The following is a 23,712-nucleotide window of genomic DNA, read 5'->3' on the forward strand; positions in this document are numbered from 1 at the left end:
TACTTAATTTTTTCACACTTGCTTTTTCCTGGGATGGGGGGCATACACCAGACAACCGTCTGTAGGATTAAGTGCCATTCGAGTCTGATGGTCTGAGGAATGGGTTTGATAAAACTGCACCCTCCGTCAGTGCTCTGGGCCCTTTCTCAGCCCAGGGCACCTGCACACTTTTGCAGGTGCAGACAGGCCGGGAGGAAGCAGCGGGCTCCCGAGCACGTCCAGGGCCTGTGGGTGTCCGTGAGCAGCTGTGAAAAGAACAGTCAGGTGGCATCCAAGGCCGGGCCAGCTGCCGAAACACAGAGAGCTCCTGCCTTCCTCCGTGAACAGCCCGGAGGGCAACTGAAGGAGAAAAGCAGCCTAACCAAGACTCCCAGCCCCGCCGCCACATCAGGACACTCTCCAGAGGCCCCGGGCCGCCGCCCCAGGGTTTCCCACTCCAGTCCGGCCAGGCTCGTCCTGCGGGGAGACCCTCTGGGGAACGGCGGCTGGCATTTAGTGACCGCATCCCCTGCCCCCAGAGGCTACGGGTACCTGGGTCCTCCTGTGGCCTGTCCCCGTCACCCACACGACTCAGGCCTTTCAGACAACGGGAGCATCAAGCAGGGACACGGCAGAGCTCCAGTCACCCCGAGTACCCCCCACCCCGGGCGAGCAGCACTCACGCTCAATGCAGCGGCAGCCCGCCCGCAGGCAGCGGATGTAAGCTTCTGTGGACGACTCGCTCCGCAGCTGGTCGCCGGTGAGGTACCTGAGGGAGAGGACGCTATGGCCATGGAGGGGACAGGCCCACACCCTGGGGCATCTTGGGGAACTCCTCAGCCCAAGTGCCCAACATCCTGAATTCTTCCTGTCTAGAAAGATCCATGATTAGGATCTGGGCCAGACACAAGCAAACGTGTGGCCACCCTGGGCACAAGTCTTGGGCTCCAGGCCAGTCACAGGACGTGAACAAAGGTAGGGTCAAGACTATATATTCTTTGGAGGAGAAGTTGGTCCAGGGGTATCAGGAGTGACACTGACTTATGGCAATCATTTAAAGACCCTACTATCACCCCCCATGCCCCACCACCACGGTGCCCGCTAGGAGGCCCTTAGTCCAATGATGGGCCACCATTGTGGTACCAGGGCTCCAGGCCAGACACAGGTCTTGAACAACGATTGCTGGAATTCACTATGCTTTGAACTGTGTCCACCAAAACTGACATAAAAATGCATATTTGTATGCACTTTCCTCCTCCCCATGTCCGTGCCCCACACCCCTTTCAAGAGTTCACGTTCCTTCACTGTCCTCTGGGTTTGGTAGCATTAGCACTCTAAGCCAACGGCCATGGCAAACAATCAGCTTGCCCCTAAGAAGACATCACCTTCCAAAATGCCTTCCGACTCCTGCCTGCAGTGACACATGGGAAGGTACCAGTCTGCCACTCTCCAGATGGCAAGGCCCCAAGATTTTCACCCTCTCACCTCACAAGCTGACTACACAGGGGAACCTGAGTGCAACTTCTCCCTTCCAGTCTCCCCTCTCTTTTGCAATTGGGATAATCGGGATAATAAAATGTAAATTTGAATGTGTTGCTCTCTGACTTCGAAGCTATCAGTGGCTCCTATTGCCAAGTGCCCTTTGCTGTGATTTTAAAGGTTCCACTCAAGCAGAACTGCTGTCCTCCTCTCCTGCCACTCACCCTCCTGGATTGTACAATCTAATAATCTTAACAGATCCCCTTGGCTCCTCCTGCCCCCGGGTCTTTGCACGTGTGGCTCCTCCTTGCCTCACCACCTGTACTTCTCTCAGCAACTCCTGTTCATCCTTGAGTAAAAGGAGGCTTTGGGGGCGCCTGGATGGCTCAACTGGTTGGGTGTATGACTCTTGGTTTTGGCTCATGATCTTGGGGTCCTGAGATTGGCCCCGCACAGGGCTCCATGCTTGGCAGGGAGTCTGCTTGTCTCCCTCTCCCTCTGCCTCTCCCCCAATTGATGGGCTTGTACTCTCTCTCTTTCTCTCTCTCAAAAACTGATAAATAAATCTTTAACACAAAACAAAACAAAACAAGGGAGGCCTTTCCCCTCCGAGTACCCAAGGACAGGGCTGCTCCTGCTGTCTCCCCTGCTATACCCCCCATACCCAGCAGGCACAGGGAACACACTCAGTAAGTACCAGTTCAATAACTCATTCATTGCTTTGCTGTGGCTACCCAGAGATGTCCATGAAAACCAGCTTTGCCAACTTGCTTTTTAGGGTCATAGGATAAAACATGATTAATGCAAATACCAACTGGGAAACGTGGGGGTACATTCCCACATCCCTTCCAGAAGCTTTTGTACATCCTAGTCTGAGCAGCATGGCCTTGGACTCTGCCTGCTCCCACACGCCTCCCCGGAGCAGGGTGCTGGCGCCCCACCCCCCGGCCCCTCAGCCCGTCACAGGCTCACCAAGAAACTCACGTGTTATGCGAAGAGGAAATCCAGTAATGGGACAAGGGGTTGTTCATGTCCTGCATGTCCACCACGTCGTACTTCTCATCCCAGATGCTGTTCTCCCGCGAAAAGAGGTACGTGAGGAACTGGGAGAGTCACAGAGGCAAGACTGTCATGAGAGTGATGAGGACGGGTGGGGCCTGGATCTTTCTGGTCTTGGCCAATACCGGGAGATGGCAGCTCTGATTCGGGAACTCAGAGGAAGGTCTCCTGGCCTCAGGTACCCAGATTCGTAAGGCAGAAGGCTCAGATCACAACAGGATAGACACCCTTCACTCACCCGTGTGATGTTTCCCTTTGTAATGCGAATCCGGAAATAGTGGATACTACAAACGTACCTGCCTCCCGTGCATAAGATTTAAGACATAGTAATACCATGAATATTTGTAAGCTCACCGCCCAACTTAAAGCAAAAGAATATCACCAGTAGGGGCACTTGGGTGGCTCAGTGGGTTAAACCTCTGCCTTCGGCTCAGGTCCTGATCTCAGGGTCCTGGGATCGAGCCCCACGTTGGGCTGTCTGCTTGGCAGGGAGCCTGCTTCCCCCCTCTCTCTGTCTACCTCTCTACTTGTGATCTCTGTCAAATAAATAAATAAAATCTTTAAAAAAAAAAAAAAAAAGAATATAACCAGTATCCTAACATGGAAAAGACAGGAAATTTCCTATCCCAATACCTCACTCAAAAAAAAAAAAAAAAATCGGACTGAGTGGCACAGGGCTACACTCTGCTGCCTGGAAACAGCCTTCCGCGAGGCAGGAGTACCCCAGTCCTCCTCTCAGCCCCACCTCCCCAGCTGCTTCACCCGGGGCAGACGCAGACGTCCCATCGGCTTTTCAGTCTGGTCGCCATGTTTGCGTTGTGAGACACTCCCTGGCGGCAGACGTTGTCTGGTGGGCAGAGCCAAGAACCCCCCCAGGACACACAGGCCCAGTAGAGAAAGATGAGCAAGACAGAAGGCGGTAACTCAGAACTTAGAAGAAAACCAGCTCTCAACCAATAGAGTCAGTTGGGGGGCAGATGACAGCAAAGCCCTCTAAGGGAAGAGAACTGGAAAAATAAACTCCAGAGGTCACAGACGTGAGTCAAAAAGATAAGCCGAGTTGACAAGGAGCCCACTCACCTCATCGACAAACAAGAAGGGCTCGGCAGTCTCCCTCATGGTGTCATCGATGAACTTAGTCATCCGCTCTCGGACTTTGTTCAGATCCTGAGCCCAAAGCTCCTTTGAGTGACAGAAAGAGAACAAGAGATCATCAGAAGGAGGACCGGCAAAACCCTTCCTCTCTCAGGATCCGGTTTCCATCAAAGACCAAAATATCAACCTATTTCAGATTCATATGCGATCAAGTGCCACCTACCACGTGTGACTCTATACCTCACAAATACCTTCTATAAAGGACCAAAGGGTTGAATAATTTAGTCTTTGGGTCACGGCCACTCAAATTTCTGCTCTTGTACTGCAAAAAGCACCATAGACAAAACATACACAAATTGGCATGGCTGTGTTCCAATAAAGCTTTATTTACAAAAAGCCGGTGGTGGGCCGGATTTGGCCCCGACCAGAGTTTGCCAGCTCCTGCCCTCTGCCGGCTCTTTACATTTACTGGCATGAAGAGGCCACTGAACACAGGTCAGACTGCCCGGCTACCCACTTGGCTGACCCTGGCCAGCTACACCCCCTCCTGTGCCCCTCATCTGTTACATGAGAATACTTCCTAGCTGCGGTTTCTGTGTAAGACCGTGTGAAACAGGGTTATGGATTTAACCCAGCCTCTGGCATACAGACACTGCTCCGATCCCGGCAGCTGGCTCAAACCATCCTTCTCCTTGGACAGTCACCTCGGTTAGTCCATGTGACTCTGCAGGTCGTGTGTCGTCATTGGAAAGAGGAGGAAACAGAAACTCAGGATGTTACGGGACAATCCCAAGTTCACACAACTAGTAAGGAGCAGACTGAGGGCTCCAAATCAACGGACATGTAGTGTGTCCTCTTTTCAAAGAGTCAGCCAAGTCGGGGCGCCTGGGTGGCTCAGTGGGTTGAACCTCTGCCTTCAGCTCAGGTCATGATCTCAGGGTCCTGGGATCGAGCCCCATGTCAGGCTCTCTACTCAGTGGGGAGCCTGCTTCCCCCTCTCTCTGCCTGCCGCTCTGCCTACTTGTGATCTCTCTCTCTCTCTCTCTCTCTGTCAAATAAATAAATAAATAATTTAAAAAAAAAAAGTTTGTCAAAAAAGAGTCAGCCAAGTCATGCTGCTCAGAGTTTTGGATAATGTCTGAGACACACATTCAGCAGGTCAAGAACAGCTTCTGGAGCTTAGACACGCAGGAGCCCGTTAGAAAAAGAACGCACAGCATAAACTAACTCTACTCTTAATTCCTAAAAGCCCATATATTCATAGGCACAAAGATGAAACCTGGCACAGAGAGTAGTCACCTTTGACTCATGTTTTATGGATTCTGAATATTCTAAAACCTTGGCCTTCCAGGATGACAAAAGCAAATGTGCTACCACATCCATGTGTGCTTGGATGGGAAGGGTTAGACCAGGATGTCAGAGAGAAACAAAGGCGTGAGGACAGAGGCAAATGAGGTGGTGAGAAACGGTGCGTGGGTCGCAGATCCACACTGAGCCTCTGCTGTTGACCCTTGCAAATCTACCTGGATAGGGACACAAAACAGCCAGGAGGCTGGGGAGAAGCCAGTTTATCCGCCCGTGAGGTGTCACGATCTTTGAATACGAGAACACGAAACCCAAATCTTGGCTCCCTAATGCAAGCGCCTCCCCGGCCCTTGATGCCCGCCAGAAGCCAGGGGTTTCCTCCTTCCTTCTCCTACAAAGCTTTTGCATTTATTAAAAAATAGGGGTGCTTAGCCCGTGTAACCTGGAACTAGCCTGGCTGGGAATAAAGAAATTTTCTACCTAAAGGAGCTTCAAATACCAATATTCTGGGGGTTTAAAAAAAAAAAAAAAAAAAAAAAAAAGATCTACCTACTTGGTGCAGGGTCAAGTGCCAGCAGCACTGGGCACAGACTACATGCCAGGCTCCATGGTAAACCTTTATCACAATGTGGCTCATTTTGAACTCCCACACCCCCAGGAGGTACGTAGGACTCTCCACATTGCATAAGTGGAGAAACAGAGACTTCAGCCATTGACCAAGACCTGACCATGAGCCCGAGGCCAACCCAGGGACATCAATTCTGGAGTCTTCCTTTTACCTGCTCTAGGGCTGGGCTGTGGTACCTTTAACTAGTCCACCAGTGGGAACTTTGAAGTCACTTCCAAGTTTTCATTTCTGTTAAAGATTCTGCCACTACTTCTATAGGACAAGTTCCTAGAAGGGCAATTATTTCATCAGAGTATATAAATTTTTTCCCCTCAAAGTTTTTGTTTGAATTGCATATTGCTGGCCCCTGGGTGGCTCAGTCAGTAAAGCATCTTCCTTCAGCTCAGGTCATGATCCCAGGGTCCTGGGATCGAATCCTGCATTGGGAGCCTTGCTTGGCAGGGAGCCTGCTTCTCCCTCCAACTTGTGCATGCTCTCTTTTTCTGACAAATAAATAAAATCTTAAAAAAAAAAAAAAAAAAAGGAAAAAAGAAAAGCATGTGCCCCTCTCTGCTTTAGGCCACCAGGAGCCCAGTACCCAGCATGTAAGGTGCCCAGACTGTGTGTTTGCCCCTTCAGTGCACACCATTTTAGCTCTCGTCTCAGGGGGCACACACAAGCCCTCTCTTGGTCACTCTGGTTCAAGCCCACATGGGGAAAGCATGGCCTCTCCGTCTCCTCAGTCCTCACTCATCAGGCACCGTAGCAGCTACCGCCTTTGTCTGGGCCTCCACGTGGCTGACCTTGTGCAAAGCATATGTCTCTGTTCATTATTTTCTCTACAATCAATGAAATCTGAATGTGGGATATGCATTGGGTAACATTAAGAAGGTAGTGTTGGTGGGAGGACAGGACTACTGTGGTTATGTTTCGTTAAAAAAAAAAAAAAAAGTTTGTATCTTTACGAGAGACACAATGAAGCATTTATAAATGAAATGATCCAGCCTGGGTTTGCTTTAGAATATTCCAGCAACAATGAAGAAGAAGGGGAAGTAAATGAAGAAGAGCGGGGAGGGCAGGAGGCAGCCAGGTGTGGAGATGGAGGACAGGTGAAATAAAACCGGAAACACGTTCATCATTTCTTCATCTAAGTGACGGGTACACGGTGACCCGGGATGCCAGCCTGTCTGCTCCTGTGTCTGAGATGGTCTGCAATACGGAGTTTTTGGAAAAGTAAATGAACTAAATATTGCTATGAACCTAAAACAGCTCTAAAAATATAAAGTCTGTAAAAAAAAAAAAGTAACAAAATAAAAAAATGAAATTAGGAGGAAAAAAAAGGCAAAGACAACTCCAGCAAAACCCATAAAAAATTTAAATACGTGAATATGCACATATACAAACTCACAGACAGAGATCATTACCCTCTGATGAATTCTGGGAAGCAGGGCTCCCGGCCCCATTTACAGAGGAAACTGGGGAGCAGAAAGGTCAAACCACCCGCTTGAGGTCACACAGCTAGTAAGAAGATCTCAGGTTTCTCTTAGTTGAACTGCGGAGTTTCTCAACCGCAACCGTATTGACCTTCGGGCGCTGGGTAATCCCTTGACAGGGGAGGCTGTCCCGTGCATTTCAGAATGTGGAGCAGCGCCCAGGGCCTCCACTCACTACGTGCCACTAGCCCGCCCAGCTGTGACGACCAAACATGGCTCCAGACATGGCCAGTATGCCGTTGGGTAGAGCCACTCTGATGGAAAACCACCACCCCAACACAAAGCCCCTTTACTCTGCCACCAGTCTGTCCACAAACACGCCGGGACATTCCCCCATGTGTCATTTGCTAAAGGACAGCAGGGCTGTCTTATCCCCTAGAGGACCTGGCAGGCTCGTCTGCCAGGTCCCATCTTCCCATCAACCAGGGAAGGCTTCCAGGAAAGGGACACATGCGACATGCCGGGAGGAGGAACAGACGCCAGCTGGTTGGGGGACACACCACCCCCGGACCCTGGGCGGCTCTTGCTCTCCCCTTCCTCGGTCTGCGCCTGGGAAAGGGGCCCAGATGAGGCTGTTCTCTTTCCAGAGTCTGAGACACCTAGGTGGCCCTGGACAGGGAGCCCCCGTGTTTCAGACAATCACAGGTGAGGTGGCAGCTGGGGAGAAGGGGAGACGCGCCTCTCACCTGCTGCTCGTGTAAGAGAAAGCGCTGGAAGTCGTGCAGGTAAACAGCGGAGGCGTCCGGCCGGTCAGTGTTGCTGTCCTCGGGGAAAAGGAGGGTGTTTAGACAGAACACAACTACAGAAGCTGCCACCAAACACCCTGCGAGGCTCTGGGGACACAAGGTGACAGACACTACACCCCCGACCTCAGAGGATGCAAGGAGGGGCCGTGACGCCCCAACCTGGGAGGGGGCCCAGAATCCGCCTTTTGCTGCTCCCAGGGCTACCGGCGTGCTCTGGGATCTACAGAGAGCCTCCGGGAGTGTGGCCTCGGGGGACAGTACAATAAGGAGAGGAGGTGACAGTGGAAAGAGGGGGGCCAGATCGAGACCTGGAGGGCCGAGGGAGGCTTTCTGGAGGACGCGGCAGCTGAGGGAGTCAGAGAATGAGAGGGACTCAACAGGAGGTAAAAAGGGTCTTAGGCAAACGGAAGCAGGTATGCAAAGGCCAAAAAAATGAACAACAGAAGGTGGAAAGAGGCAGGAGTGCAAGGAGAGAGCAGTGCAGGGGGCAGGCCTGAGCCACACCGCAAAGGCTTGGGTAGGGCTGGATGTGGACAGAGTCTCGGGGAAGCCAACTCTGGAGAAGTGAACAGGGCCCGTCAGAGGGTCTCCTCAGAGGCCACGATGCAGACTTTGTTCAGCCACTAAGGACTCTGAAGCAGGAGTGGGGGGTCAGATGAAGTCCCCCCAGATTCTGGACAGATGGGTAGACTCGACCTGAAGATGCACAACACGGGCTTTGGGGCAGGCAGAGGCCCCCTGTCAGGATGATTTACTGTTTGAGAGGAGGGAACCCTTCATGTGAATACAGGGACACTCCACCCTGGCCAGCAGCCTGGTGACAGATGGCCTCGGGGTAGAGGCTGCTCTGGGTTACTGAAACACTGGGACCTCACAGGACCAGCAACCTTAGTCTCTATGGAAAGTGTTTCCATAGAACAGAGCTTTCCAGGGAAATCTGTACTTTACCCTGACCATTCACAAGGTGTCAGAGTGTGTGTGTGTGTGTGTGTGTGTGTGTGTGTGTGTGTGTGTGTGTGTTGGGGGGGTCTTTTTAAATATACGAGATAAAACACACTTTTAGCTGTTCCCTTGACTAAACACTCAGGGTTCAAAGGCTTTGGTGTTTAATTAGGATTTGTATGGATCTGTGACCTTCTTTGCTAACCAGCCTCATGGTCTAACACTAACTTTTCCTTAAAATACCGCACAAAAATCACATCTGTTTCACATGGACTTTGCAGTCTTGAGGTTTCTGGTTTAGAAAGGGACAGAAGGATCAGCTGCCAGAGTGTCCTCATCAATGAGGGCCGGTTTGGAAAAGCAGGCCCAGGTCAGTATGCCTCACACCCCTCTATGTGCTATTAGCTCCAGGGCAAACATTCCTCCCAGGCAGACAGCCTTGGGAAACACAGAACACTTCATTTATCCCACACTCGGGGAATAAGTACCAACAGTAAAGGTCCTGGGGCGCATGGGTGGCTCAGTCAGCTGAGCATCTGCCTCTTGGTTTTGACTCAGGTCATGATCTCAGGGTTTTGAGAACGAGCCCTGTGTTGGGCTCTGAGCTCAGCACGGAGTCTGCTTGGGATTCTCTCTCTTCACGCTCTAAACCTCTGCCAGCTCACTCACACCCTCTAAAATAATAAATCAATCTTGGGGTGGGGGGATAAGAACAATAAAGGTCCTGACAAGTCCTGCAACACTTACACTGTAATAATAATACCACTGTCATTATTCACAAGCCCTTTGCCATCCCACACACTGCATCAAGCACTTTATATGTGTCAACACATTTTACTTCACTTGAGCCTGCTTAACCAGGAATTTCCCAAACTCCTTTCTGGGAAAGCAAGTCCTCAAGCATACGTGCTTCTCTATAGAACCTTCTGGGCCACCCTCCTACCATGCCACAAACCCCTTTGCTGTTCCTGTTTATCCATGCCACAGGCTCAGGAAAGACAACTCCCCAGTAGGAGACTGTGTCCCAGTGCAGACCAGTGGCTGCCCGCAGAGGCGGCCCTCTTGGCACAGCTGGCCCAACTAGGAGGGCCCACGTGGGCACCTGTTCCCAGCACAGCCACCCTGAACATGACCCCAGAAGAGATGCCTCACCCCAAGATGAACACAGAAGAATCTTTTTTGAATTCATCAAGAATCTGAAATATAAAACAAAGAAAAACACATAAAAAAAATAAGAACATTAGACAAGGCGAGCCGCTCAATGCAAATGAATGTTTTTTTAATTAAAAAATTATAATTGGTATGAACTATAAATAGGCAAACACGAGAGAAACTCATCAACAAAAGGGAGTCGCCTTCCTCACTCTCTTCTTAGTCTTATTCCTGAGAAGCTATCAACCTCGGTAATTTGGTAGGTTTCCTTCTAGAATGTGCTTGATGGATAGTCGTTTAATTACATCTTATATTATATCCATGTCTCTAAACTTTCAGCTGTTTGCTCTAAGGGGTCTATATTATTCTGCAACCTCAAACAGTCTTACCTCACTACTTTGAAAACCCCATTTTCCATAATATGTACATCACGGATTTTCTGCCCTTGCGTTCAGTATTACAAAGGACGTCCATAAACAACATTTGTGTCCAGCTGCACAAATGTTTCCATCGGGCAGAATCCTAGACTGGGAAGCACCTGGGCGGGTAGGGGGTGTGCACATTAACTCGGATACATTCACGGCGCTGCTCTCCAAACGACATCCCGACCAGCACCTCCACCAGAGAACGCGCAACCCTTTCCACACCTTCACTGTTGCATTTCAAGTCTGTAAATTTCTGAGCTAAGTTTTCATCTTCAAATTCAAGAGCAAGAAAGAAATACTGAACAGCCTTGATCCTGCTCTTCACAGCCTGCTGCTCTCACCATGGATGTCGCGATGGAGAGCTCCTCCACCAGGAAGCCCGCGGTAGCCCTCCTGCCAGCTTCCACGGAGACAACTCAGCAGCCAAGCACCTTACACACGCAGGTGCACATGCACACACACAGGCAAACACACTCATACTGTGTCTGCTCCTGGTTAGGTAGCAACACTTAAATGGTCTTTCATTGAGTCTGTGATTGGATAAGCTTTCGGAAAAATGCAGGGCACAGGGGTCCCTGGGGGGCTGTGTCAGTTAAGCGTCTGCTTTCGGCTCAGGTCATGATCCTGGGAGTCCCCAGATGGAGCCTGGGCTCAGAGTCAGGGCCCTGTGCTCAGTGGAGAGCCAGCTTCTCCCTCTCCCTCTGCCCCTCTCCCTGGCTCGTGCGCATGCACGCACTGTCTCTTCAAATAAATAAATAAATAAAATCTCAAAGAAAAAAAATTAGGGCACAAATGGAAATGCAGCCACTGGAATATTACAAGCAGTTAATGATGTAAACAGCTCCCCTGCTCTGGCCTCCCCGGTCCTCTTGCCAAGCTGCGTGGAGTCCAGGATGACACGTGGAAAAGCAAACTTCTAGAAAAGGTACCTCCAGGCCCCCAGGAAGCATCAGGAGATCTGTGTAAGTCTCTGCACGTATGCGCTTTTTTTTCCCCCTGGAAAGATGACCTACAGCTTTAATTGACATCTCAAAGAAATAGGTCACCCAGAAAGGTTAAGGTTAAGAGCCACTCTTTTAGAAAAACTCAGAAGTACTTCCTTCTATTTACGTGTAATTTATAGCATAGCCATTTCTTTATTTAAAAAAAAAGAGAGAGAGAGAGAGAGAAAGAGCGGGACTTGAGGCATGCTCTTTGAGATCTGGACTTATTTGCCACTTAGATCCTAGACCAACCTAGTGTTTAAAGCCAGATCCCTTCCAAACCCAAACCCTGATACTGGTCTCTTTACACCTGGAGAAAACCCCTTCTTTTCAATGAAGCACAAAAAAGCCCCACCCCATTTCAGCCAGGTGGACAGCTGGGACAAAGGAGGTGCCCTTACTGCACAGATGCTTCCAGAGCCAGAAAACATGGGGAGAAACACCCCAGCTTCCCCTCTCCTATGCCTGGATCTCCATCCCAATCACCCCATTGGCTGACCCTGCTGGCAGAAGCACGTGGGAATGTGTTTTGGGGATTCGTCCCACCCCCACCCCTCAGGGTACAGAGCAGGGCAGGAAAAGGACTGAAAGCAGAAAGGCTCACCACTTGCACAAACACAAGCAGAATTCAAAGATGCAGTGGAACAGGGCAGGCGTGGCAGTGGGGGTCACGGGGAATGGAACGCAAAAGGCGAGAAGATTCCTGGGCCCATCCAGCAGAGCAGCCAGACACGTACCCCCTGAAGTAGAGGCTGGGGGGAGGGGAGAAGCTCTGGAAGAGGTCTGGAAGAGGTCTCTTCCAGAAGGGGTCTCACTCCAGAGTGAGAAGCAAGGCAAGCAGGTAGTTAGATGGGAGAGTCGAGCTAAGCACTGGCCCTGCCTGGGATGCACCAACCTTCAGATGCCAAGAAATCAAAGACCCAGCCAAGGACCTTGTGAGTGCACAGATGGTGAGGTGAGAGGAGAAAGGAGACAGTGCAGTATCCCGAAGACCCGTGGCTTTGTCGGCATGGAGGTCACTGGTGAGAGGACGAGATGCACGGCCGAGGAGTGGGAGGCCTGGACCCATGGCTGGGACAAGGTCAGGAAACAGAGTGGGGGCGAGACAGTGATGCTGATGGGGCTCCTGGAGCGGGTCCCTCCACGGGGCAGAGAAATGGGGCAGCAGTCGGACGGCAGAAACATGTCAGGGACGGCATTCGACAGATCCAAGAGGTTACAGCATGCCATGTTGTAACCTAACAACATCTTTAGTGATCTGTGCAAGCCCTACTCCCTCCCTGCTACATTCTCAGTGTGGCCTGGTTTGGAGAGAAGGTCTTTGCAGATGTGATCAGGTGAAAGCAAGGTCCTCCTGGATTAGGGTGGGCCCTAAGGCCATGACTGGAGTCCTTATAAAGGGGGACACGTGAAACAGGCACGGGCCAGGACAAGGCAACCACGTGATGACAGAGGCAGAAACGGGAGTGTGGGGAGCCCCCAGGAAGGCCAGCAAACAGCAGATGCAGGGAGAGTGGCAGGGGGCAGACCCTCCGTGGAGACATCCATGGGTGCTCAGCACAGCCAGCCCCGCACAGCGGGAGACAGAGGTCTGTTCTCCTCCGCCACTTGCCTGGGGTCTGCTGGGACAGCTCTGAGGACTCAGAGGGCCTGTCCTGAGCTGGTGCAGGGCAGCCACGACCTCAGTCACCCCTTGTGCCCACCCATCAGGAAAGCAATAAAACAAACCCCACATCAGACACATAAAACAGACTCTGGGACGACAAGCAGGAGTTCCAAGATGACACATCTAGAACATCAAGGGGTCAGAATGTCGACCCTGATCTACCTTGGTAGTTCTCCACTGGCCCACACAGTACGAGCAGATGTACACAGAGTAAATAACGGCATCCCAGCAATGACAGATGAATATTCTAGATACAGGCACACAGTGGAGAGACAGCAATTAAGTTATTCTAGCATTACTGTGTGTAGTTATGGGGTCAAAGTCTACCAAACAGGGATGTTGTTGGCCCCGTGTAATTACAGATGACATCCTTGAACCCTCTGGCCGCAGTCAGGGCTCCATGAGGTCAGAGGAAGTGTCTGTTTTATCAACCACTGTGTCCTCCTGGCCCAAACACGTGTTGAAAGAATGCCTAAAATAATGGGTAAATTAATTTTCTCTGGGGAAAACTAAAGGCTAAGAGGAAAAGTCACCTCTGACTTGATTCCCAGGAGACAAGGGAAGGGGCCGTGCCACAGGATGGGGACCACAGAAGCAAGGGCCCAGCGGTGTCAAAGTCAATCTAAGGTCAGGGAATGAGTCTCCCCATGTGGCGGGGGGGGGGGGGGGGGGGGGGGGCGGGCACCCTCCAGGCTGCGGCTCAGCCTACACCTTCCGCGCTTAGCAGCTTACGTGAGCCATTTGGTGCCAGGAGGCCAAGGCGAAAACGACACTGACAGGAAAAGCTAACCAGAGATTCTCCACCGACTCCGAACTGTGGATGTTTCTCCCCACCCCACCCACCGTCCAACAGAATAATCTGCGATATTCCCTGGAATCGGCAGGCAGAACGCCATCACCGGTGTGACTCACGCCCCCCACGCTGGCACCCATGCACAATCTCCAAGAATAAATATTAATCTTTCTCCCAAATGCATAATCCCAGGTATCATCATGGAAGGTTTGGGGCACATTTTCATTTTCTTTTTACTTGTATACGCTTCCTGCTTCTAGGTAGTAAGTATGCATTACTTGGCTTATACTTTCTTCACACATCAGCATGGAATCTCTTATGAAGGGTTCCTGGTCTGGTGGTCCAGCACAGTGAGGTAGAGAAGGACCCCCCAGGGAAACCCACGGACTCTGACCTAGATGGTCCCGTTGAAGCAGGACACGGAGCAGGAAGACCAAGGCCACCCAGTACTCTCTTCCTCCCGAGGTGATTCTGCCTCAGGAAAGGACAGGGCCAGCTGTGTGTGGGACTGCTCTCGATGAGCCCTCTTTGTCCTCTCAGTAAGCCTGGAGGGGGTACCGTCACCCCATGTAACAGACAAGACGAAGCGTCTGGAAACAATGCTGCTGTCGGCTACAGGTAACACTGAAACAAGATCAGTGCCACCTTTAAAAAAATTACAGCCATTTTCTCCTTTAACAGGCAAACAAGCAAGAGAAGACGCCTGCATTCAGAGCCCAGGGGGATGGCGGTGGGCGGCAGAAGGCTGTGTGTGCTTGTTTGCTGGTACCCTGCAGGGCTGGGGAGGCCCTTGTTCTTGGAATCACACTAGACATGATTTGGGAACTGATGAGTATTTGGAAGATGCTGGAGAGCAACTCTGAATCTTGGGTTTATGGGAACCCTTGCTAGACAGACTTTTAAGATGGCCCCAGGATGTCCTCCTCCCCGCATCCACAGCCCTGCCACTTGGAAAAGTAATGGGATGTACATGATTATATGTCTATGACTACGAGACGAGCACCTGTCTTGCTGCCTTTGAGGAAGCCAGCACCCATGCAGGGCAGCCTCATCCGTGAGGGAGTTTGGGCAGCGTCTAGGAGCTGTGGGTGGCCTCTGGCCAGCAAGACACTGAACCCTCAGTCCTACAACCTGCGGGGAGCTCACTGCTCCACAACCTCCTGGGCTTGGACCAAGCAGATCTTCTCGCACTCGAGCCGCAGATGAGACCACAGACTCAGGCTGAAATTGTGAGAGCCCCCAAAGCAGAGAATCCAGCAAAGGCATGCTAGAATGCCCGCGCCCCGGAAACGGAAAGAACAAGGAGCATCAAGGGGATATTGCTAGGCAGCTACTGTAGAACCGTAAAGCATTTCCAGAGTAATCTCCCGGAGGATCCGGAGAACAGATGGTACAGAAGGCCTGGGGCTGAAAACAGGGGAACAAACAGTAACTGACCACCGCATCCCACAGCAGTGACACTCAAGTCCTGGACCAAGAGCAAGAAGGAAATCAGCCAGCCGTCCTCACTGCTGATCAGAGCCCGCGGAGCCTGACGCCCAGCGCGACTAAGCCAGGGGCCTTCACACGTTTGGGAAGGTAGCGGAGCAGGAGTTAGGAAGCTGGGTACTCACGCACTTATGGGAGAACTAATATCAGACTGGGTCTGCCTCAAAATCCCATGGGCAGAGGGAACTGGGTTAAGAGCAAGACGAAACAGGAGGGCCCTGAGCTGATCGCTGCTGAAGCCGGGGGTTTTCAATCACCATAAACAGTCAGTGTCAGTGTTTTTTCAAAAGCAGCAGAAAATCTAGATCTCAATATGGAATCTCTGAAGTTTTAAATGTAGGCCATTCGTTTTAAAAACATTTAAAGCATTAGGTCAAGTGCCATCGAATGCAGGCTCAACAGAAGCGACCTTGGTTACAGATGTTTTCCCCCCAAACTGGGCAACCTAAGTTATCCCCCAGAGGATTGAGGGATTCTACAGAAATCTGACTCAAATTTCTCCTCCCCCTACCCCTTCCCAAACACACCCACATTAGCCTTAAAAATAACCGTCAACGAAAGTGCAGGTTGAAATAGGCCTTAGGTGGAATTTTATCACGGTAGAAACACACCACCGTGGGCTAACCTGAGCGGACAGCTGCGTTAGCTTCTGTGCAAACCTCACTCTCAAGCTTTGCCTGCCATCTGTCTCAGACAGCGTCCTGAAATTTCAAGGCAGCTGATTATAAAAACTGTTATTTGCAAATTACTTATCTGGAGTGAATCGAGCTTTTCTCAACCCCGGTCAATTGCATAAGACAGCAGTTGTCATTATTCTGGTTTTCCCTTGTGCATTGTCATCAACCATTGTCACTGTTCTCAAGAACTGATCATCAATAAAACTTAAAGGTTTTAACCTAAAAAACATGTTTTGACCAGCTATGAAGGCAGTTTTTAAAAGTTTGTTTGCACATAAAAAAGGGGAGGAAGGTTATGTAATTTAATAAAGTTTTATAACCAATGACCTGATTTCATACCTTCATTTTACAGAGGTGGCTGAGTGAAGGGGGGAAAGATGACTTTCCCTAAAATCACCTGTGGTCGGTCAAGGTCAAGCTGGGGCTGCAATCCAGGTCTTTGAACCCCCAAAGCCTACAGAGTCTTTCTACTCTATCTGGCAAACCAAGAACTAATGTGTGAAAACGCACACAATGTGGTGGAACGTTTTACTCTATAAAATAATATAATAATAATAAAAATAATAATAATATAAAATAATGTATTTTTCCCCAATCTAGGCAGGCTGGAAATGCTGCTTCCATTTCTTGGCCTTAGATGATAATTAATAAGCATCTTCTAGCAATGGTGGTTTTTGGGTTTTGTTTTTTTTTTTAAAGATTTTATTTATTTGACAGGCAGAGATCACAAGTAGGCAGAGAGGCAGGCAGAGAGAGAGGAAGAAGCAGGCTCCCCGCTGAGCATGGAGCCCAACATGGGGTTCGATCCCAGGACCCCGGGATCATGACCCAAGCCGAAGGCAGTGGCTTTAACCCACTGAGCCACCCAGGCACCCCTGGTTTTTTTTTGTTTTTTTTTTTTTAAGGCACCGTGCCCAATGTGGGGCTTGAACTCATCATCCTAAGGTCAAGATTGTGCTCTATCAACTGAGCCAGCCACGCATCCCCCCCCCCCACTTTTAGTGACTTTCAGATGCTCATCATTTAAAAATGCCTACACTCCTGGGGCGCCTGGGTGGCTCAGTGGGTTAAAGCCTCTGCCTTCAGCTCGGGTCATGATCTCAAGGTCCTGGGATCGAGCCCCGCATTGGCCCCTCTGCTCTGCAGGGAGCCTGCTTCCTCCTCTCTCTCTGCCTGCCTCTCTGCCTGCTTGTGATCTCTCTCTGTGTCAAATAAATGAATAAAACCTTAAAAAAAAAAAAATGCCTGCACTCTTGACCTTCCCAAGCCCTCATTCAGTCCTCCCTAGAGCCCAGGGGGGCAAGAATCCCTGCCCCCGTCGCACAGATGAGTAGACGGAGGCTGAGAGTGTTGGGTGGCCGGCCCTAGATCACACAGCTAGCTGGAGAAACCAGAACTCTGGCTCTGAGCCCCCGGTCCTCTCTGCTCTGAACCCACCTCTGCCACCTGCAAAGCCCTTTTCCAACAGCAGTGGCTCCTGTCTGTGAGGTGAATACCGCCCACTAGCAAGGTCTACAGGTACTGTACTGAACCCCAGTTTTTAAGCTTTACACCTTACAGGACTTTTTAATTTTTTTTTTAATCACAAAAGTAATATGTTCTTTGGAACAAGTCAAAGAAAATGGAGGTATGCAAAGAAAAATGCAATCATCTCTCCTGCCCATCTGCCCAAACCCCTTCAAAACACAGACAAAATCAACATTAGAGGTGAAGAGTGTGTCCTTCCGTACTTCTTCCTTTTTTCATAAAAACACACAGAGACATGTGGAGGATTATGATAACCGTTTTCGGTTTTCATCAGACCTAGTTCCTCGCATGAATCGGCTGCTGGCTTTGCTCACAAAATATCACGAACATCCCCCCAGATCAACAAGCACACAGACTCGGGCTTCTTAATCAGAGGCATAATGTTCCGTGGGATGGACGGGACGGTAATTTACTCCGCTATTTCTCTACTGAGAGCCAGGCAGGTGGCTCCCAGGTATTTTGCCAGCATGAGTAATGCTGTCATAAACAATCTGGTAATAAATTCCTAGGTCCCCGTGCCCTCATTCCTCTCAAACAGAGTCCCCAAAATGCCACTGCCAGGTCAAAAATGTATGCACGTCTTAATTTAATTTCAAAATGGCATATTATCTTAATAAAAAATTCCTCATAAATAATGAATAAAAGCATAAAAGGAAGGAACACACACGTAATCCGTCCACCCAGAGATGGTCTGCCTTAATAATATGATAAATTTCCTTCCACAACAAGATCACGCAGCTGAGTTAACGGAACTTTTTTTACTTTAATAGGCTGCAATTAAATTCCAGACTTCTCACATTCCCCCCAGGAGGCTATGAGAGAGCCACCCCCCCACCCCGCATTTTACCCATAGCTCTCTCAGGTGTCTACAATTTAACAGATGCAAACAGAATGTCCCAGTCATTCCCACTGTGTCTTTCCTTGGCGAGAAGGGACACTGAGCCCTTCTCCTGGGTGTCTTAGGAACATGCCGGCCTTTGAAACACAGGGAAACAAAAACATCACTTGATCATCCGCTCAGGAACTATCTTACCGACTTTTGCTGCTCAAACATAAGTTTTTTATAGAACAGGTGGAACTGCTCAAAGCTGAGTTCATCTTTGTGTGCGCCAATTTCCTGTAAATTAAAAAAAAAAAAGTGACCATGTGATCTCTGAAAGTCCCCTACAAGAATGCCACTGTGACCAGGCAGAACCACTGACCTACAGCACTGGCTACACGCAAACTCACCTTCTTCTGAACCCAAACTGTCCACGGGTTTCCTCATTTATCTGCCTGGAGAACATACTCACCAGGGGCCCCATCGGGTAAGATCCTGCCCTTGACCCCCACCACGGAAGAGACGTGGCCAGAATTCCAAGAGTGGGAATTTACAATTCCTCCCTCTGGGGGCAGAAGACATTTCCAAATCCAGACCTAGTCTAGGGTCATTCTAAAAGCATGGGAAGACCAAACAAGCCTTCGGAGTGGGACAGAGCTCAACTCTAGTCAACGCTTGTCCCCGGCATTGCTTAATGGCTTTGGGTAATTTACCTGATCCATTTTGACCCTCAGTTTCTTCATCTGTAAAATGGGAAAACCACCACCACCCTCCCTAGAACCTCCCCAAAACCAAACCAATAACATCTACGTATCACCAGCTCGGGAAAGCCTTGATCAAGAACAAGATTCCAATGATGCGACTTTGAATGGGAAAGTCTCTCTCTGTCTCCATTTCTGCCTTCTCACAATAGTAAGAACATTCCCGGCAGGTCAAAAGATGGCCTGATAGCCACAAAGTGGGTTAACTCTTCTGACAGCTCACTGGTGCAAAAATGAATGTGCTTTCTTGGCTAAGGAAGCCTATGACTGGGCTTGCCACTGGCAAGGCCACGTGAGTCTACAACTCGAGCTAGAGGGACAGAGGGTCACTGGACTCCTTGCACGGAGTTGGGATCTCTCTAAGCACTGGTCAGGGGGCCTACACATCAAATCCATCCTTACCCCGTTCAGGAAGGTCCCACCTGCCCGATCCTGTGTCATCACTCACAGAGAGACTTAACCGGCCACCCATCTACCAAGAGCTTAATTCACCAGACCATAACCAGACTAAATGATGGGTGGGAGGAGGGCTGGGTGGGAAAGTGGGAGGGCAGGCCAGGGAGGAGCCAACTCAGACAACTACGTTATGAGGACTTGGAGACACAATGGCCACGCCCCTGACAGCCTACATAAGGAACCTTTCATAACATTTTCCAGAAGAAACACATTTGTTGGTGTTGCTTGAAGGAAAGTAGGCTGCGGGACGATGAGGAAAGAGACGGGCTATACTGGTGGGAGCAAGTCAGGCAGCCTAGCAAACACCGTCTGTGGAGGACGTCCTCGGCTAGGATTGCGAACAGGGTCCTACGACCTTCACGTGGTCTGTCTGGACTGGGACAGATGCCACTGGAGGTAAGGTTCCTCCTGGCCACCATTCAATGGGGCTCAAAGACTAAGTGACCCCAAGTTCACAAAATCGCCAGGCCAGCCAAGCTAGGGAACTTACCACAAACTTATCTTTGAGGAACTTGGCACTGCTCACTTTGAAGTTGACCAGGGGTAAGATGGTTTTCAACTCTCGGAGGCTGATGCTGCAAAAAAAAGAGAGACTCCAGCTCTATTCACCTCGAGGGGCTTCAACGGTGGAGGGTTTGGCTGTTCCCACCCACCCCACCACATGGAGCCCACTGTGAGCAGAGGGACCAGAAACATCGAGGTGGGTCTGGAAGCACAAGGCTGGTCTCCACCCTTCAGGGATGGCACGAACTCAGGTTACATAAGAGATTCAAGGCGTGAGCAGAACACGGTGCCAGGAGACCAGATAATTTTTGTAGATATGAAATGTCCCAGGGGTTCAGACAAAGATGGGGGCAGCCAATGAAGGTCAGAGGGCAAGGGGGCAGGAGCCAGCCTCATGCGAGCACCTACTACGTGCCAGGCCACCCTGGGTGTCGTCCAGGCAATAATGTTCCCTAACCCCTCCCTACATCTGACCCCCCACCAGGAAGCATTACCCACCCTCGGGGTTCAGAACAGGCAACAGGGGAGGGGTTTGGGAGGGACACGCTGCTCGAGGTCAGAGCTCGGTGACAGCTGAACCCAGGTTTGAATCAGATCCCAAAAGATAGAGTCATGTGCACCACATCACAGACGTCTTCACGAGTGCTTTTCACTTGGGCCAGGTGGCAAGTTCGTCGCGGAGGAAAGAAGGGAGAGCACATTCGGGGCCAAAGGAACGCCGGTAACAGCAGCAGTTAACAGTAGTGGCTGCAACCGCCGGGCACCGCCTGGACGGACAGACAGACACTACTCCCTCCATGCTCTAACACCCTGCTGAGGTGGGTACCTTCACGGCCTCCAGGTTTCGGGTAAGGAGACGGGCTCAGAGAGGTTCCGGGCAGGGAGGTAGAAGGGGTGGGCTGCAGGGCAGTCCGCCTCTAATCACCGTATTTCCCACCTATCTGGGGACCGCACGAACAGGGGGAGCATGGGGGCTTGAGGGCACGGCATGCAGACCCCTGCGGCCACAGAGCCGAGTGTCTGCTAGGGCGAGAGAGGGCAGCCTTGGGGTGTCGTTAGTGTGGTCAGAGAAGACCGTCTGTGCTCTGGAGACGTCAGACTGGATAGGGCTGTGCGTGGCCGAGGAAGTTAGCCTGCCCAGGATGTGGGCAGAAAATGGCCCAGTTTCCCCAATGTTGTCAACTCAGCCTCTGCCGGTACATCCGGAAAGCATGTTACCCTCAGCAGCTGCCCCTGCAGACAGCTAAGGGGGACTCCCCGCCGTCCCAATGTCCCCACCTCCAGCCTCTGTAGTCTAACAGCCTCCCTCCCATCAGACCCCCTTACCTGCAAGAGGCTGCCCTAGCCCCCATTACCACGGGGCCAGCACCAAGGGCTTTCCCAGAAACATCGGGGTGGGGGCTGGCCAGGCAGAGAACCAAGCAGGCTGGCTGAGACCCTCTTTCTGACCCAGCCCCCAGGCTGTCCAGGAAGGGACTGGCCAGGACAGGATGAAGGGAGAGGACCAGCAGGGGCTGGTGCCCCAAGACAGGGCAAGGAGAGGGTCTGGCCAACCTGGTGGCCCTGCAGGGCTCATCCAGGACCAAGAGAGAAGTCAGAGTCTCCCGGCGAACCCAGAACCTCCAGGCAGAAACAGGGTCAAGAAACGTCCCCACCTCCAGGTACAAAGACGGGGATACTAGGAAACAGTGGAGCAGAGGTCAGATCTGGGGGCACTGGGCTCTAAGCGACAGGGCACCTGAATCAACCTGCTCCAAAAGCCCCACCTTGGAGCAGAGCAATGGAGCCCCCCCAGTAAAGGCGGGGGCCACAGAGCTTCCTTGGGCTCCTGTGCTGGGACCTTGCCACTGCACTCCCCTCTCTGGGCCTGTGGGTCTGTGCTGCACTGCCTGACCCTGAACCAGGACAGGCTGGAGGGGAAGAATCCAGCAGCCCCTGACCTCACCCCTCTCCCCGTTTGGAGCAAGGTCACATCCAGCATCCCAGCCCTCTCAGGACGTCGACAGAGGACAGCTCTGCAGGCCGTGGCTGTGACCAAGGCAGCCTAATTCTGGCTACTACGCACAGGCGCCTCTGCTCCACGTCCTTCCCAGTAAGCTTCCCGCACACTAATGCCCATCTCAGAGTCTGCTTCCTGCCCACTCAGTCCGTGACTGTGGGTTAGGACCAGGCCAGTTCCTCCGGAGACGGAAGCCAAGAAATGGTCCCCGCCACAGGCCACAAAGAGCACCACCCCCCTTCCATGGCAGGCATCACTCCACGATCGTGGCACCTGCCCCTGTCGGCCTGGCACAGTCCCAGCTCCTGGGGCACGGCACCCCCACAGCCTTTACCATGATGCTCCCAGGAAACCTGCCTGCCTCCTGGAGGCTGGACCGACACCTCCACCACCCCCGGCTTCATGGGGCGTTAAGGACAGTACACCGCTCAGCGTAAGCCGGGAACCGTGCAAGCACTTTCGCGAACCCACCCCCCCGAGACCTCACACCAACCCAAGGAGGCAGCAACTGCTGGCTCACTCGCACAGCCTGGAAAACTAAGGTGCCGAGCAATTAAGTCATTTACCCAAACTCACACAACCAGTAACGGTTAAAGCAGAGATTCAAGCCTCACCACGGCCCCACAGAACTTTCTATGGTGATGGAAATGTTCTAGAACTGGGCTGTCCGATGCGGTAGCTACTAGCCACACGGGACAACTGAGCATTGGAAATGTAGCTAACATGACCCAGGAACTAAATTTTTTAATTTCATTTGATTTTCATTAATTTAAATAGCCACCTATAGGTAGGGGCCACCGTATTGGACAGAGCAGCTCTAGAGGCTGGCTTCTCGAAGAATTCCGGCGGGGTGGGGGGGGGTGGGGGGGGCGGGGAGCGGGCACCAGCATCTGCTGGGAACTTGTTAGAAATGCAAAATCATTGAGCCCCAGGCTAGACCTAGTAAAGCAGTGTCTCTGCCTCTCTGTGGTGGGGGGAGGGAGTGGGGACTGCTCGAACCTGAGGCTAAAGCCCCCCCAACCCCAATGTGCTGGGGCTACACTATTACCTTCGTTCCTGCTGAAGGAGGACCTGGACACACATCCTTGTCTCCCGCCTGCAAGCCCTGTCCCTTCTGCCTCCTGAAAGCCAGCACAGTCTTCCCTCTGCCCCTGCCAGGCTGAAGAAAAACGGGCAGCCCACCTGCGGCAGATGCAAATTCCATGTTCTATGCCCACGGGCAAAAGGCAAAGAAATGTCCACAGGAGACCCCCTGCTCTCAGGCCTCCACGGGATGCCCCCTCCACGGGATGCGGCCACTGGGAGCCTCCCACCAGGGAACACAGTTCCAGGGACCCTCACGGAAGGTTTCGGGGGCTTTCTCAAGGGGTCTTTTGGTCACAGAAATGTTCACCTTTTTTTTTTCCATTTTTTTTTAATTTATTTTCAGCATAACAGTATTCATTGTTTTTGTACCACACCCAATGCTCCATGCAATCCGTGCCCTCTCTAATACCCACCACCTGGTTCCCCCAACCTCCCCCCCCCACCTCTTCAAACCCTTCAAATTGTTTTTCAGAGTCCATAGTCTCTCATTGTTCACCTCCCCTTTTGCCTCAACCTCAGAACCTAATTCCCAGATAAGAGACAACTCAACCGTGAAGGCTCAAAGATGGGGGTGGGTTGGGGGTTCTCCTCTAAAAATCGAGCCAAGAGTTACCGTTAAAGCATTGACACCTTCGATTTAGTCTCCCCAGGCCTGGAAATGTCACAAGGA

The 23,712-nt window shown here is 51.4% G+C and overlaps 1 protein-coding gene across 2 annotated transcripts in view; it reads right to left on the reverse strand.

Moving 5' to 3' along the window:
• Positions 1 to 23,712, reverse strand: part of PLCG2 (phospholipase C gamma 2) — a 142,219-nt gene that overhangs the window by 59,678 nt on the left and 58,829 nt on the right. For both annotated transcript variants that reach the window (XM_032853885.1, XM_032853886.1), the window contains exons 6-12: positions 19,944 to 20,028; positions 18,450 to 18,533; positions 9,858 to 9,901; positions 7,704 to 7,776; positions 3,598 to 3,699; positions 2,443 to 2,561; positions 663 to 748 (exon numbers count right to left, since the gene is read on the reverse strand). In XM_032853885.1, coding sequence (XP_032709776.1) covers positions 663 to 748; positions 2,443 to 2,561; positions 3,598 to 3,699; positions 7,704 to 7,776; positions 9,858 to 9,901; positions 18,450 to 18,533; positions 19,944 to 20,028 — 593 coding nt within the window. The remainder of the gene's footprint in view (positions 1 to 662; positions 749 to 2,442; positions 2,562 to 3,597; positions 3,700 to 7,703; positions 7,777 to 9,857; positions 9,902 to 18,449; positions 18,534 to 19,943; positions 20,029 to 23,712) is intronic.

Source organism: Lontra canadensis, unplaced genomic scaffold (assembly GCF_010015895.1).
Source record: "Lontra canadensis isolate GAN:19392208 unplaced genomic scaffold, GSC_riverotter_1.0 scaffold8, whole genome shotgun sequence".
NCBI lineage: Eukaryota > Metazoa > Chordata > Mammalia > Carnivora > Mustelidae > Lontra > Lontra canadensis.